At 38.1% G+C, this 15,904-nt stretch overlaps 1 protein-coding gene across 1 annotated transcript in view; it reads left to right on the forward strand.

Moving 5' to 3' along the window:
* Positions 1-15,904, forward strand: part of DNAH5 (dynein axonemal heavy chain 5) — a 288,911-nt gene that overhangs the window by 206,956 nt on the left and 66,051 nt on the right. Inside the window, exons 54-56 of the mRNA XM_060007206.1 lie at positions 229-359; positions 3,891-4,044; positions 4,566-4,833. Coding sequence (XP_059863189.1) covers positions 229-359; positions 3,891-4,044; positions 4,566-4,833 — 553 coding nt within the window. The remainder of the gene's footprint in view (positions 1-228; positions 360-3,890; positions 4,045-4,565; positions 4,834-15,904) is intronic.

Genomic DNA, 15,904 nt, shown 5'->3' on the forward strand with positions numbered 1-15,904 from the left:
ACATTGTTTTTTTAGACATAATGCTATTGCAAAATTAATAGATAGTGTAAACATAACTTTATGTGTACCGGGAAACCAAAAACTTGCTTTATTGCAATATTTGTTTTATTATGGTGGTATGGAACTGAACCTGCAATATCTCCTAGGTATGCCTGTGTTGAATAAATAGGAAAAAAGTGAAATATTTGCACATTAAATGATACATGCTTTTTCTGTTTCATATTCTAGATCTCACGTGTCATTCGCACTCCCCGGGGAAATGCCCTCTTGGTCGGGGTGGGTGGATCGGGAAAGCAGAGCCTGACCAGGTTGGCTTCATTCATTGCTGGCTACACTTCCTTCCAGATCACTCTGACAAGGTAACACGCTTTCGCTTTAATTAACCTGAAATGGATTTTGATAAATGGTTCTCAGAAGCCACTTGGGGTTAAGAATGCGTTTTTCTTATACATAAGGGAATCATAATCGTTTTTCTTCTTGAATATTGACTTATTATCCTCCCTTTTCAACCTCTGTCATAGACCATGAAAATTTCACATGAATGATTTACTTTTGAAACACTTTAGCCTCTCATTTCAGTGAACAGATGCCTCTCTGTTTTCATGTTATGCTTGATATGAGTATTGTGTGTATTCCTTTTAGTGCATTTCAAAAGAAATTTGTCCCTACTAAATGTTAATTCAGGTTTCAAGAATGTTATTAAACTGGAAAAACAGATGAAAAGTTTATGCTGGTTTACTCATTCATACATTTAAAAATATTCATTGAACACCAACTGTGTGTCAGGCACTGGCTTAGTGCTGAGATACACGGTAAGCAAGATAAACCTGGCCTGTGTCATCATGGAATTTACAGCAGTTCAGTGGGGACAGTTGAGCAACTCACTCAATAAGATGTGATACGTAGGTGCTCTCTCTGATAAGGAAATAAATGCAGACCAGACCAGAGTCTGTTGAAACATGAGGGAAGGACTCCTGATCTTGTCTAAGGGATGGTCAGAAAAGGCTTCCTGGAGAAAGAGATGTTTCAGCTGAGACATGTATATGAGTAAGAATTATCTCAGAGAAGAGAAACAGTAAAGAATGTTCTAGGCAAAAGGATCAGCACATGTGAAGTTACATTTGAGGGCCTGGAAGCAGTTAAATATGGCTGGTATATAGCATAAGGTGGGAAGTGGGAAAGGAAGAGAAATGGAGGTCTTTGAAGGTATCATAAGGAATTTGGACTTCATCCTAGAGCAGTGGGAAACCATTAATGTGTCACCCCTAGGGGAGGCATGTCACATCTGCATGTGGAGAAGGTGGAAGAAGGAGCTAAGCTGGAAGGGTTATAAGCCTGTCTCAGGGATCTCAGCAACAGATGGTGGTGTCCCGAGGGGTGGAAGTGAAAGAGGAGAAAAGAGGGAAGATTCAAGATATCCTTAGGAAGCTGGAGCTTTTGGACTTGGTACATCCTGGTTTTGGCTTGGGAAACTGGATAGTTGGCGCTGCTACTCATCAGGGTAGGGAATCCCAGAAGGGTTGTCCTCGGCCATGTGTGTGCAGTGCGGGGAGAATTAGGAAGTGGAAAAGGAACATGTAGAGAGGCTAAACAGAACTTGAGGATCAACCGAGATAAGGCGAGAAGCAAGAGGCCAGTTTGGGAAGTTTACTTGGGCTGAATATTATTAGAAGTTAATTTCTAGGTGTGAGAGTCTTGCCTGTCGGGCATTGACGAAGCGTCGGCTTGGAGCTGTAGGCAAAACATGCTACTGATCTATCTCACTGATGGAGGGCCATAGCCACCTGCTGGGACAAAGGTTGGAAATGATTAAACATTGGGTTTGGAGATCCGAATACTCAAGTTGTTGTTGTTACACCTTTTATTTGGTCTAAATGACTGGATTCTGCTTGGAGAATCAATCTGAAACGTTACTGTGTCTTTCAAGTACTGAAACAGAGAGAAATAATCTTAGTTGCCTTGTGTATAATTCTTCTAGTTTGTGGATAGAAGCGATGTTAGATAAAAGGTAACCTGTACAGGAAGGGGATTGAACTCTGCGATTTTTGTTCCGAACATTTTGTATAAAACCTTATCGTTTCAAAGCGCTTTTACGTGCGCAGGCTAACTTGATCTTCAAAAGACCTTTGTGGCTTTGTAGGTTAGCAGGACATATCACAGCTGAGGTTCAGAGAGGCTATGATTTGCCTGAAGTCCCGGATAAACCTGGGAATTAACCACAAGATTTCTGGTTTCTGGTCTGCCATGACTTTAACTACGCCGTGCTGCCTCAGAAAAAACACCTTACGAGTCCTCTCTTTGTGATAAATTGGTTCCTCTGCAGGTCATATTGGGACTGCTCCACTACTGATGAAAAGGAGGGTCAGGGCCTTCTCTGGATTCTTATAACCTTCCAGAGACGATCCTACTGCCTTAGCCTTTGCATAGCCACATGACCAAGGCTCAGGAAGCAAGGGCCTCTCCTTTGGGAAGCGCAGCCATTTGTTAGATGACTCAGGTCATATTATTTGAGGCAGGGGGGTCCTTGAGATCCAGGGGACTGGACTGAAAGTTTTCCCCATATCACAAGAAGCTCGGGCGAGCTATTTTCCTTTGTCCTCTCTCTCCCTCCCCACCCCTCTTCCTTCCTTCCTTCCTTCCTTCCTTCCTTCCTTCCTTCCTTCCTTCCTCCTTCCCTCCCTTTCTCTCTTTATTCTTTCTCTCTCTCTTTCACGGGACTGTGTCTTTGAACATGTTTTCTGGTATCTCACATCTCACTTTTCTAGCAGTCTTCTTGAAATATTGATGCATGGTAGTGGTATTTCTGGTTCTAGGGTTTAGGTTTTAAACGTTAAAAAAGCAGAGTATAGAAGTTAAATATTTGGTAGCTTTTTAAAAATCAGAAGGCTATTTGCTCTTGTGCTCTGAACTCTGAGTTTATTTAATGACACAAAATTCAAATAATAATTTAGTGAGTCTGAGTCTCCAGGACTGGAATATTTTAATTTTTACTTTTGGCAGTAATGGGTTACTCTATATTGTCTAACATTTCATGATTGCAAGTTGACTTCCACTAAGTGATTGCTTTGGATGTGAGAGATTTAGAGTGGGATATTTAATGTTTCCAACGATTCTACTATAGTGCACTGATTGCTCAGAAAACTCTTTCATGTGACGTCCAAAGATGCAATGAAAATAGTTGTGTTGGGAATGAGGAGGGTGCAGTTTACAGTGGGGCATCGCCCTCACCCCATATAATGACGGCTTGAAATGCTTTAGTTTAGATTAGTTCAATTTATGAGGTATCTTCTAAAATATCAATTGCAGATGGGTGCTTAGTAAATATTAGAATTTGACATTTCCCTTACCTTTTTTTTTTTTTTTTTTTTTCTGTGGTATGCGGGCCTCTCACTGTTGTGGCCTCTCCCGCTGCGGAGCACAGGCTCCGGACGCGCAGGCTCAGCAGCCATGGCTCACGGGCCCAGCCGCTCCGCGGCATGTGGGATCTTCCCGGGCCGGGGCACCAACCCATGTCCCCTGCATCGGGAGGCGGGCTCTCAACCACTGCGCCACCAGGGAAGCCCTCCCTTACCTTTACCAACAAATATTTTCAAAATGAAACATGTATATACATTCTGATGGCATTATGGTGTGGTTAAAAATTATACTTTTGCTTCAGGTTGATTTTTCACTCTAGATGTTTTTTGTGTGTAAAAATATAATGTTTTATAAAATGTGGAGTCTTAAAAATTATTTTAATTTCTGCAAGTAAATGTAATGAACAAGTAATATTTACATACAATAAAATACCAGCATTTTTTGTTAACCATATGGCATAAAGCATTGTTATAAGGATCTTTCTTTCCCATTAACATATTTTAGCTGATGACACGATGACAATATTTCTTTAGGTCCTACAACACATCAAATCTGATGGAAGACCTGAGGATTTTGTATAGAACAGCTGGTCAGCAAGGCAAAGGAATCACTTTTATTTTCACGGACAATGAGATTAAAGATGAGTCGTTTTTGGAATATATGAATAATGTTTTATCATCGGGTGAGGTAGGAGCTCATTTATTCTTGATGTGTTTTGCCTCTTCAGATTCCCTCCAGTGTTAGAGCTCTGTGTATTTCCTTCCGTTAAAGTACTGAATAAGTGCTATTATTGGGATTAGGTGGTCAGTAGGAAGAATGGGTTTTTCTGTTGGGTTTTCGAAGAATAAAAATCCCAATCAAAACGTGGAACTATGCATTGAAAACGTTACTGAAAGCTCCAAGTGAGAAATGGAAAAACGGAAGAAGAAGGTTGCAAGGAAAGCTGGTTGGATTTTTGATATGTCCATACCCCCTTAACGGGCTGTGACTTTCCAGTTAGTAATAGAATCATTTGTGTATTTTAAAACACGGTTTAAAATTCTGTCTAATCTTCCATCCTATGGAACATTAATGCTTCTCTTATTCTATACATGAAAGGTGAGTTTAAGGACACAAATGAAGGCAAGAGATTATACATATTGAGCTGTATATTTTGATCTGTTTTCATATGCCTGTATTGAATTTGAACGTCTGCACTTTTCTCGAAGGTCTCCAACCTATTTGCCTGCGAAGAAATTGATGAAATTAATAGTGATCTCATATCAGTCATGAAAATAGAGTGCCCCAGGCGCCCTCCTACGAATGAGAACCTGTATGATTTCTTCATGAGCCGGGTCCGACAGAACCTTCACATTGTGCTCTGCTTTTCGCCAGTGGGGGAGAGATTTCGAAATCGCGCTTTGAAGTTTCCTGCCCTTATTTCAGGATGCACTATTGTCTGGTTCAGCCGATGGCCTAAGGATGCCTTAGCTGCTGGTTAGTGTGGTGGAAATTTTTATATCAGAGTTTCTGGTTTACTGTGTGTGTGTGTGTGTGTGTGTGTGTGTGTGTGTGTGTGTATTTATATTCTGTGCTCTTTGCTGTCTCTCTACCGGATTGAGCCAAAAGTCACTTTGTCCAGGGTTTGAGGGTTTTTGCAAGACTGTTGCTCTCTCTCCTTTGGCAGCATTTTTTTCCCAGAGCGTGATTATCAGCGAATGAGATCTTCAGTCTGTGCCTCCGTGGGTTAATTTACAGTGATTCTAGTGTTTTCATTGTGGTGGAAAGCTTTGTCTCAGTTGGTCCCCAGGCCGGTTCTAGGACGTCACAGGAGGACACTGAGGTTTTAATCTCATTTGTGTTCTTTTTTAAGTGGGTTGGCCAACCTCAGAGTAGTTTAAGCCGAGTATCTCTTGGACGTTTCCTTCTTGTGGCTGCAGTGCTGGAAATCCAAGAGGAAAATGTTGTCAGCCATCCTCTGATGGCTTCTGTGCCTGAAACAAGACGTTAAACAGAGACTTTCATGACTGGAGCCCTTGCTGCTTCTGCTTCTGTCTAGTCTTCCCTCCTATGGAACATGAATGCTTCTCTTATTCTATACATGAAATTGAACACAAACGTTGTATAGGAGATGTTAGCGATCATCCCTTAAGTTTACGTTTTTTTCAGCTTTTGGTGAGAAATTGTCTGTGGCTGTTTTAAAAGATAGAGATAGTTAGGTCTCACCTCTGACCTATTGTAGCAGAACTTCAGAAGAACCCTGATTCAGGGCAGTAGCTTTCAAACTTTTTGTCTGATTATTGTGTCGTCATAATAATTAAGAGGAGTCTTGTTTTCCAGTAAAACATGACAGGTAGCCCCAATAGATAAAACAGCGAAGAGCAGAGGACAGGAAGGACTCTGTAGCCTCACCCTTTCACGGTGCTGCCAGCTGCTTCTTCTGCATCTGACTCTCCAGCTATGTGTACCCGGTTGGAGAACGACTGATTAACCGTCTCCTGCCCTTTATAGATGGAGAACTGGGGACAGTGGAGCTGAAGTAATTATCAGAGGCGCAAGAAGCCAATAGCTATAGCCAACGTGTGTATATACACACACATATATAGTGTATATATATTCTCAGCACACTACTCTTGATAATAATGGTTTTTCTGATCTGTGGCTTTTAAACACAAAATATTTTAATATATTTGAAGTACAAAGGTACAGTGTTGTCTCTTATAAGATTTGAGAAAACATCCATGATTTAAAATTTTAAGTCCTGTTAAAATTTGAATACAACTAAGGGTAAAACTTTAAAATTCCTTGAAGTAGGATATAAATGCAGAGCACAAAACCACAGTAGTTAAGAGCTATTTTAAGTTTACTATGAACTGTGATAATTAGTACGCAAGTGGTTTGTAGAATATCATGTAAGGTATTATTATTAATAATAAAAATAATTTCAGGCGACAAACACTGTAATATACTATAATTAGGATGACTTAATTTAAATAACGGAGCCCTTCCTGGCAAGTCTTTATTTCAATTGTCCCTTCTATTGCAAGATAAAAGGTTGTTCCTTTGTTGATTTCTCACAAATCTTCCCCATTGTTTTAAATCTCATTGCATCAACCCAAGCCAAGGTTACATGGAGGGCAGGGAAGCTTTCATTTCTGTGTCAGCAGTTCCTAGCAAGTGTCCTGACTTTCATGCATGCATCTATTTTTTCGTGTATTCAGAACATAATTATTGAGCTTCATACGCCATTTATGGAGCCAGGCATATTGGAGGGCAAGGCAGACCCGTTTCTTTGCTCCAGATCCTCTTCCCTGGCAAGTTCATCCACAGGCTCCTGTGTAATATGCCCCATCAGTTTTTATCTCTGGTCTCGTCTGTCCTCTGGCTTGAAATCTGTGCACTCAACTGCCTGCTTGATACGTTCTTGTAGATGTTTCATAGGCTCCTTAAACTCAAAGTGTCTAAAACTGAACTGGTTCGGCTCTGGTCACTCTCTCCCAGGAAGTCCCACGATCGTCCATGAAACTTGGCAACAGAAAACTCTTTGTCTTTAACACCTTTCTTTTCTTCAACTCTCAAGTCTGCTCCATCACCAAGTCATGCCAATTTTGCCTCCTAAATATTGGTGGGATCTATCCAACTCTTTCCCTTTCACTGGCATCCCAGGCCAAGCTATCATTGTAACTCACCTGGAAAACTCAAAGAGCTTTCTAATGATCCCTCCTCCTCTTTCACCTGTCTCTCATCCATCTCACGATGCGGACAGAACAGTGAGAAAAACATAAACCCAGTCACGTTGCTTTCTATTTAAAACCTTCCACCGCTCTTAGGAAAAAGCAGTCTCTAGCTTGGCCTTCAAGGCTGGGAGAAGCTGACCCCACCTACCTCCTCAGCCTTACCTGAGGTCACTTTTTCCTCCTGATCTGTTCTCCTGGATTCTTGAATATGGCCTTTTTCTTCCCATGCAATGCCCTCTTCCTCCCATTCTCCCATTTTCTTCCCATGCAATGCCCGCCCTCCTCCCTCTTGTCTGGATACTCCTGGCTCAGCTAAATGTCACTTCCTCAGGGAAAACTTCCCCTGTTGCCACCCCCTCCCAACACCCCCAAAGCCAGTTCCACTGTTACGTATTCACAGCACTCTGTGCTTCTGCTTCCTGGGGCTAACCACAGTTTGCAATTTAAGTACTTAGTTGTATGATTTGATGAATGCTTATCTGTCCTGCTAAACTAAAACTCCATGGGCTCAAGGACTACATATCTTTGTTCACAATTTCAGCAGCTACCAGTATTCAACACCTACAGTGTTCAGCCAATGGATCAGACTGTCAAAATTCATCATCCTTCGATAATATGGCCCTAACTTACTTGCAGTCTTCTCTAATCCAACACGAACCTTCTCTTGGTTTTTTTCAGATATACATCTTTTGTTTGATTTCTGAGCATCCCTTAATCATCTTTATTCTTCCACACATAGTCCCCCTTTATCAAGAATCTTCTCTCTCATCTTTGTTTATCTAAGTTCCAAAGCTTAATCAAGACCCATCAGATCCTTCACTCTTCCTTTGTTCGCTTCGGAATATTTTTCCCCCCTTTTCTTGAAATTTTTTTTTTTTTTTTTTTTGCGGTACGCGGGCCTCTCACTGTTGTGGCCTCTCCCGTTGCGGAGCACAGGCTCTGGACGCACAGACTCAGCGGCCATGGCTCACGGGCCTAGCCGCTCTGCGGCATGTGGGATCTTCCCAGACCGGGGCATGAACCCGTGTCCCCTGCATCGGCAGGCAGACTCTCAACCACTGCGCCACCAGGGAAGCCCTCCCCCCTTTTCTTAAACCTCCTATATCTTTAGCACTTAAACTTTATATAATGCACCTAGGCATTTCAATCTTTTCAAACCTTTTGATAACCAGTGAGCTTTTGTGACTATGCCTACAATCTAGTCTAGTAAATATTTAGAGCCAGTATACTACATGAATATATAGTACTGTGATAGTCACAGTAGTGGATAAAATAATTATAAGACATGAGACATACCTCCTTTCTTTTATAAATATAAAATCTTGTTGGGAAAACCAGCATCTACACTTAATACCAACCTGCCTTATGTTATTTTGAAAGAATACCATCTGTAGGTATTGGAAGCACTTCAATACATTTAGGGATTTAAGTGTCATATATTCTTTTTAGAAAATTAGCAGGAAGCTTTCTAGAAAAACCATTTAAATTGCTTTTATCATCCTGATTCTGAATTAAATTATTATCTCCAGTCACATTAATGAGAAAATATATCATTTTTAGCATATTTTATTTATATTGTAATAAATATTTTCTATAAAAGTATTAAATTATTGTGTATTTTTCTAATTTATTTATTTATTCCTTAAGATATACTTTATTTTAATTTTTTTACACCACTTTATTGAGGTATGGATGACATAAAAAGATCTGTGCATATTTAATATATACAACTTGACAAGTTTGGACATAGGTATATACCTGTGAAACTGTAACCTATGCCATAAACATATCCATTATTACCTCTAAAAGATTCCTCCTCACTTGAATGATGAAGACGATAATGATTGTTTTGTGATAAGAACACTTAGCATAAGATATACCCTCTTAGCAAAATTTTTTGACTATACAATACAGTATGGGTAACTATAGGCACTATGGCATACAGAAGGTCTATAGGACCTATTCATATGTATAACTGAAACTTCGTATCTTTTGACTAATACCTCCCCATTTCCTCCTCCTAGCCCTTGGCAACCACCAGTCTACTCTCTGTTTCTATGATTTGATTATTTTAGGTTCCTCATGTGAGTGACATCATGTATTATTTGTTCTTGTTGTCTGGCTTATATCACTTAGCATAATGCCCTCCAGGTTCATCCATGTTTTTGCAAATGGCAGAATTTCCTTCTTTTTTTCAGGCTGAATAATATTCCATTGTATGTAAATACTGCATTTTCTTTATCCGTTCATCCGTGGATGGACACTTGAGCTGTTTCCATGTCTTGTTTATTGTGAATAATGCTGCAGTGAACATGGGAGTGCAGATATCTCTTCAGGATCTTGATTTCAATTTCTTTGGATATATACCCAGAAGTGGGATTGCTGGATCATAGGACAGTTCTATTTTTGACTTTTTGAGAAACCTCTTACTGTTTTTCATAGTGGTTGTACCAATTTACATCTCCACCAGTAGTGTACAAGGGTTCTCATTTCTCTACATCCTGGCCAACACTTGTTATCTTTTTATTCCTGATAATAGACATCCTAACAGGTATGAGGTGATATCTCATTGTGGTTTTGTTTTTTTTAATTATTTTTATTTTTTATTGAAGTAGAGTTGATTTACAATGTTGTGCTGGTTTCAGGTGTACAACAAAGTGATTCAGTTATATATATATGTATATATTCTTTTTCAAATTCTTTTCCCATATAGGCTTATTACAAAATATTGGGTATAGTTCCCTGTGCCATATAGTAGGTCCTTGTTGTTTATCTATTTTATATATAGCAGTGTGTATATGTTACTCCCAAATTCCTAATTCCCCCCCCCCCACCTTTCCCCTTTGGTAACCATAAGTTTGTTTTCTATGTTTATGAGTCTGTTTCTGTTTTGTAAATAAGTTCATTTGTATCTTTTTTTTTTAGATTCCACATATAAGTGATATCATATATTTGTCTTTCTCTGTCTGACTTACTTCACTTAGTATGATAATACCTAGGTCCATTCATGTTGCTGCAAATAGCATTATTTCATTCTTTTTTATGGCTGAGTAGTATTCCATTGTATATATTACCACATCTTCTTTATCCATTCATCTGTTGATGGACATTTAGGTTGCTTCCATATCTTGGTTATTGTAAATATTGCTGCAGTGAACATTGAGATGTATGTATCTTTTCAAATTATGGTTTTCTCTGGATATATACCCAGGAATGGGATTGCAGGATCATATGGTAGAGCTATTTTTAGTTTTTTAAGGAACCGCCATACTGTTCTCCATAATGGCTGTACCAATTTACATTTCCACCAACAGTGTAAGAGGGTTTCCTTTTCTCCACACCCTCTCCAGCATTTATTATTTGTAGACTTTATTTTTTTATTTTTATTATTTTTTTTTATATTATTTGTAGGCTTTTTGATGATGGCTATTCTGACTGGTGTGAGGTGATACCTCATTGTAGTTTTGATTTGCATTTCTCTAATGATTAGTGATGTTGAGCATCTTTTCATACCTTTGGTCAACTGTATGTCTTCTTTGGAGAAATGTCTATTTAGAGCTTTTGCCCATTTTTCAATTGGGTTGTTTGTTTTTTTGATGTTGAACTGTATGAGCTCTTTATTTTGGAGATTAATCCCTTGTTGGTTGCATCATTTGCAAATATTTTGTCCCATTCTGTAGGCTGTCTTTTCATTTTGTTTATGGTTTCCTTTGCTGTGCAATAGCTTTTAAGTTTAATTATGTCCCATTGTTTTAGTTTATTTTTTATTTCCATTACTCTAGGAGACAGATCCAAAAAGATATTGCTGTGATTTATGTCAAAGAGTATCCTCTGTACTATGTTTTCTTCTAGCAGTTTCTCATTGTGGCTTTGATTTGCATTTCCCTGATGATTAGTGATGTTGAGCATCTTTTCATATACCTGTTGGTATTTATATTCATATATCTTCTTTGGAAAAATATCTGTTTAGTTCCTTTGCTCATTTTAATCAGGTTACGTGTTTTTTGCTATTGAGTTGTAGGAGTTCCATATATATATATATAAATAAAAAATATATAAATATCTATAAAAAATATAAATATCTATAAAATATATTAAAAAATATATATTTAACCCTTTATTAGGTTTGCAAATATTGTCTCCCATTGCATAAGTTGCCTGTTCATTTATTGATTGTTCCCTTTGGTGTACATAAGCTTTTTAGTTTGTAATCCCACTCATCTATTTTTGCTTTTGTTGCCTGTGCCTTAGGTGTCACATGCAAAAAATCATTACCAAGACCAATGTTAAGAAGCTTTTCCTCTACATTTTCTTCTAAGACTTTTATGGTTCAGGTCTTACGTTTAAGTGTTTAATCCATTTTGAGTGAGTTGATTTTTGTGTATGATGTAGGATAAGGGTCCAATTTCATTCTCTTGCATATGGATATCCAGTTTTCACCATTTACTGAAGAGGCTATCTTTTCACCATTGTGTATTCTTGGCACCCTTGTTGAAGATCATATGACTGTACATGTGTGGGTTTATTTCTGGGCTCTCTATTCTGTTCCATTGGTCTACATGTCTGTGTTTGTGCTAGTGCCATGCTGTTTTAATTTTTGTAGGTTTGTTATATATTTTAAAATCAGGACGTGATTCTGATTTGTCCTTGCTCAAAATTGGGAGTCTTCTATGGTTCCATATGAATTTTAGCATTTTTATTTTCTATTTCTGTATAAAATGCCTTTGGAATTTTGATAAGGATTGTATTAAATCTGTAAATTACTTTGGGTAGTATAGACATTTTAACAATATTAATTCTTCCAACCTGTGAACATATGATGTCTTTCTATATATTTATATCTACTGTAATTTTTTTTTTTTTTTGCGGTACGCGGGCCTCTCACTGCTGTGGCCTCTCCCGTTGCGGAGCACAGGCTCCGGACATGCCGGCTCAGCAGCCATGGCTCACGGGCCCAGCTTTCCGTGGCATGTGGGATCTTCCCGGACCGGGTCACGAACCTGTGTCCCCTACATCGGCAGGCGGACTCCCAACCACTGCGCCACCAGGAAAGCCCTGTAATTTTTTTATTAGTGTTTTATAGTTTTCAGTACAAGTCTTTCACACCATTGGTTGAGTTTATGTCTAAGTATTTAATTTTATTTTTTGATGCTCTTGTAAATGGTGCTATTTTCTTAATTTTGGGTAGTTTATTCTTATTGTTTAGAGCATTTTTCTAATTTAAAGATACTCAGAAAAAGCCAAGTGTCCTCCTCTTTATCCCACACATACCATAAATACTAGATTTTGTAGTAATTATATTGCTTCTGAAAAAAAGTGAGATTTTTATATGTATGAATTTAAATGGACTGAATCTCTAGATGAAACATTTAAAGAAATATACGCTTTAGTTTATTTCATAAAATTCTTGTCCTTCCCACCATTTAGTAATCTCCGTTTTGGCAAATCTTTGTTTTTATCTTTATATGGAGTTGTTTTGAATTGCTTCTAAGTATCTGTATTATCTTTATTCTGGTGATATTGTATTTCTTAATGAAACACTGTGATTCCAAAGTCACTACTAAATCAATTAAGTTCATTTAGATTTCTCCAAGGTAAAGATAATTAATAATGTTCTACTAGACTCTGTTTTAAATCAGCAGATTATTATTAAAATAGGCCATCCTTATTTGTAACTAAAGTTTCAACAAAATCAATAGCATATATATGGCATATATTTCCTTTCAAAGAAGGCCATTTTAGTTATGTAAGGAAACTGGCCCTCTTTGAAAATTATTACTTGATTTATACTATACAAGATTTTGGCCTTAGGAGTTAGTCAGCACTGCTTCTGCAACTGCTCACAACTAATGGTGTATCATAAAGAGAAATGAGGCAACTGCACACAATAACCACTCAGAAAGTAATACCAACCACGTAGTTCCCACTGTTTCCCAGAAAAAACTAGCATATTTTGTTTATGAAGCACATTAATCAGGAGATATTTTTGAACTTTGGGCTTCAATGAAAAAATGTTTGTTAACAGTCTAAAAACTCTATATAGTTTTGTTGTGTTTGAATTTCTAAATCAAGGTGCTGTAGGCATTGGAATTCACCATCTTGGGCTTTGAATTCCAATCCTCCTACCTACAGGCAAACTTCTCTAAGCTTCATTTTCCTTGTGTATAAAATATACATAGTGATATCCATCACTTAAGGATATCCTAAGGATTAATTAATAAAGTTTTGTGGTTTAGGATCTGCCAGGATTAGATATGCTTGCCTTCTGAATGTAGAAATTAAGAATCTGTTTGGCTGTAAGAGAAAACCAGAGCAGCAGTGGCATAAACAAGTAGTTTTTTTTTTTTTTTCGTTTTCCTGCTACCAAGAAAGGACACAGATGTGCAGCCTAGAACAAAGCCAGTGGGGACCTTACTCCTAGCTTGCTGTCATCCTTAGGGTGTGCCTCTTGTTCTTATAGGCACAAGAGGGCTGCTGCATCTCAAGGCTTTGTGTCTGTTGTTGTCTCATGAAGCTTTGCCTTTTATGTCAGGACAGGATTCTTCCCCAGGGACTTTTGTCTGCATGTCTTTGGCCAGAACTGAGTCACTCCCAGCTACATGAGGGTTTGGAGAATCAAAAGACTTTTAGTTGGGCAGATTGTTACTCTGAGCAAAATCCAGATTCTTTTAGTAACAAAGAGAGCGTATGGCTACTCGATAGGCAACTAATGTGCCCTTCTCACTTTATTACTTCAGTTCTTTTAATCCAAATGAAGTGGGAATTTGAGGGCACCAAAATTCAGGGACTGAGGCCACTGTACTCCCTTCTATCCCACACATCCATCACCTTATTCTACATCAAGTGAAGTGAACAAACAATACCAGGATATAATCTATACCAACCTCAGACATCAGCCTAAAGTTGGGCCCCAAAACTGGCATTGCTGCCTTGGTGATTGGATATTGAAGATGACTAAAGGGTTTTCCATGGCCTTTTGTCTGAGTCTCAGCAGGCCTGGGTAACCCTAAGAGGACCTGGTCCTTTTTTTAACCTTTCCTGCATTAGAGATTGTGGGTATATGGAAAAATATACTTAGAATCCATTCCATTTTGTTTTCTTTGACTTTTTGGAGACATAAAAAGACAACTTGCTAAATAAAGAAAAAGTCACCATTATTGATACTCTCTGTTCATGTAAGGATAAAAATCATTACATGGTAAATACAGGAAAGTTTTCAGAAAGTGGGGATGTCCCTGAGAATATCCCATAATGCCAGGTAAAGCACTTGGTATCATGCCTGGCACATAGTAAATATTGCTGCCATTGTGGTTAAAACCTACAAACAATTTGTCATAGGCAAGAATAGTTTGTATGTTTCCAATAACCAGACTTAAACTTCCTAGAATTTAAATTGTTCTTTATAGTGGTTGCTTAACTCATATGAAAAAATGACTTCTGAGTGTCTTAATTTATTGCCTTTCATTATCTACAGTAAACTGTATTTGTAACCAAGCTGATAAATTGTCTCTATTATTTACATAGGTGTAAATACTGCCCCACAATTACATCGTTAAGAACTTTAATTACTAACAGTGAGAAGATACCATTGTTTAATTTCTCTGCTAGCTATCACCTGATAGGTTTGTTCACTCCATTCCTTCTCTTTCCCTCCCTCCTTATTGACCATATTTGTATTTGCAGCTCTTAGGCACATTTTTCAATACTTTTAGCACTTTTAAAGGAAATCCGTAGGCCATTTTCTTCTCCGATGAATAAAGATGGTTGTGATCATTTTTAACTGGGTTATGTATAACCCTTGTAAACTCCTTGGGATGGAGACCAGGTTTCATAGTGGTGGGTGCTTAGCACACACTCTACATATATGTGATGACGGATTAGCTCTGACTTTATGGGCTATTCTTATAATAGAAATGCTGTCTTAGAATTGGTCCCATGTCTGGCACTGTTGGGAAGATAAAGGTCTACAACAGAAGATTTTTACTCATACATTTTTAAAGGATACCATAAATTAGAATTGACAGATGGCCAGCTGCCACATTTAAGAATAAGATGGCCAAGGCGTAAAAAAATGTAGTGATGAACATTCCACATGCCAAATGCAATCAGAGCCTGGGGGAATTAAGGTTATGGCAGGCTCTGAGTTAAAAAAAATAATAAATGGGGTTGTTAAATATGAATACCAGGTGGGCACTGATTTCTGAGTTATTTGTACCACTTTTGTCCTTATGTAAACCATAAAACAGTCTGGCTGCTGACCAGAACCTGCAGCTGTGTAGAAGAAACTTCTTTGTACATGTACCAGAAAACAAAGAATTATGATAGGCTTAAAGTCTGTTATAGTTTTGTACATGAAAGGGAAAATAAAATTGTTAATGTCATAGGCCTGGGGCCAAAAATGCTGACATATATCTACCTAGCTGGGGCTATAAAAATGGCATGATTCCTAAGAATTGTCTTTAGTTTATAAAAATATCCAGTTAACTTGTTTTCTTTTTTTGTTTGTTTGTTTTTTTTTTTTTTTTTACTTTTTGGCCACGCTGCATGGCATGTGGGATCTTAGTTCCCCGACCAGGGATCAGACCCGTGTCCCCTGCATTGGAAGCGAAGAGTCTTAACTACTGGACAGCCAGGGAAGTCCCAACTCAAAAAAAAAATTTTTTTTAATTGCAGTATAGTTGATTTACAATGTTGTGTTAGTTTCTGCTGTACAGCAAAGTGAGTCAGTTATACATATACATATATCCACTTGTTTTTAGATTCTATTCTCATATAGGTCATTACAGAGTATTGAATAGAGTTCTTTGCATTATTCAGTAGGTTCTTATTAA

Source organism: Delphinus delphis, chromosome 3, assembly GCF_949987515.2.
Source record: "Delphinus delphis chromosome 3, mDelDel1.2, whole genome shotgun sequence".
NCBI classification, from domain to species: domain Eukaryota; kingdom Metazoa; phylum Chordata; class Mammalia; order Artiodactyla; family Delphinidae; genus Delphinus; species Delphinus delphis.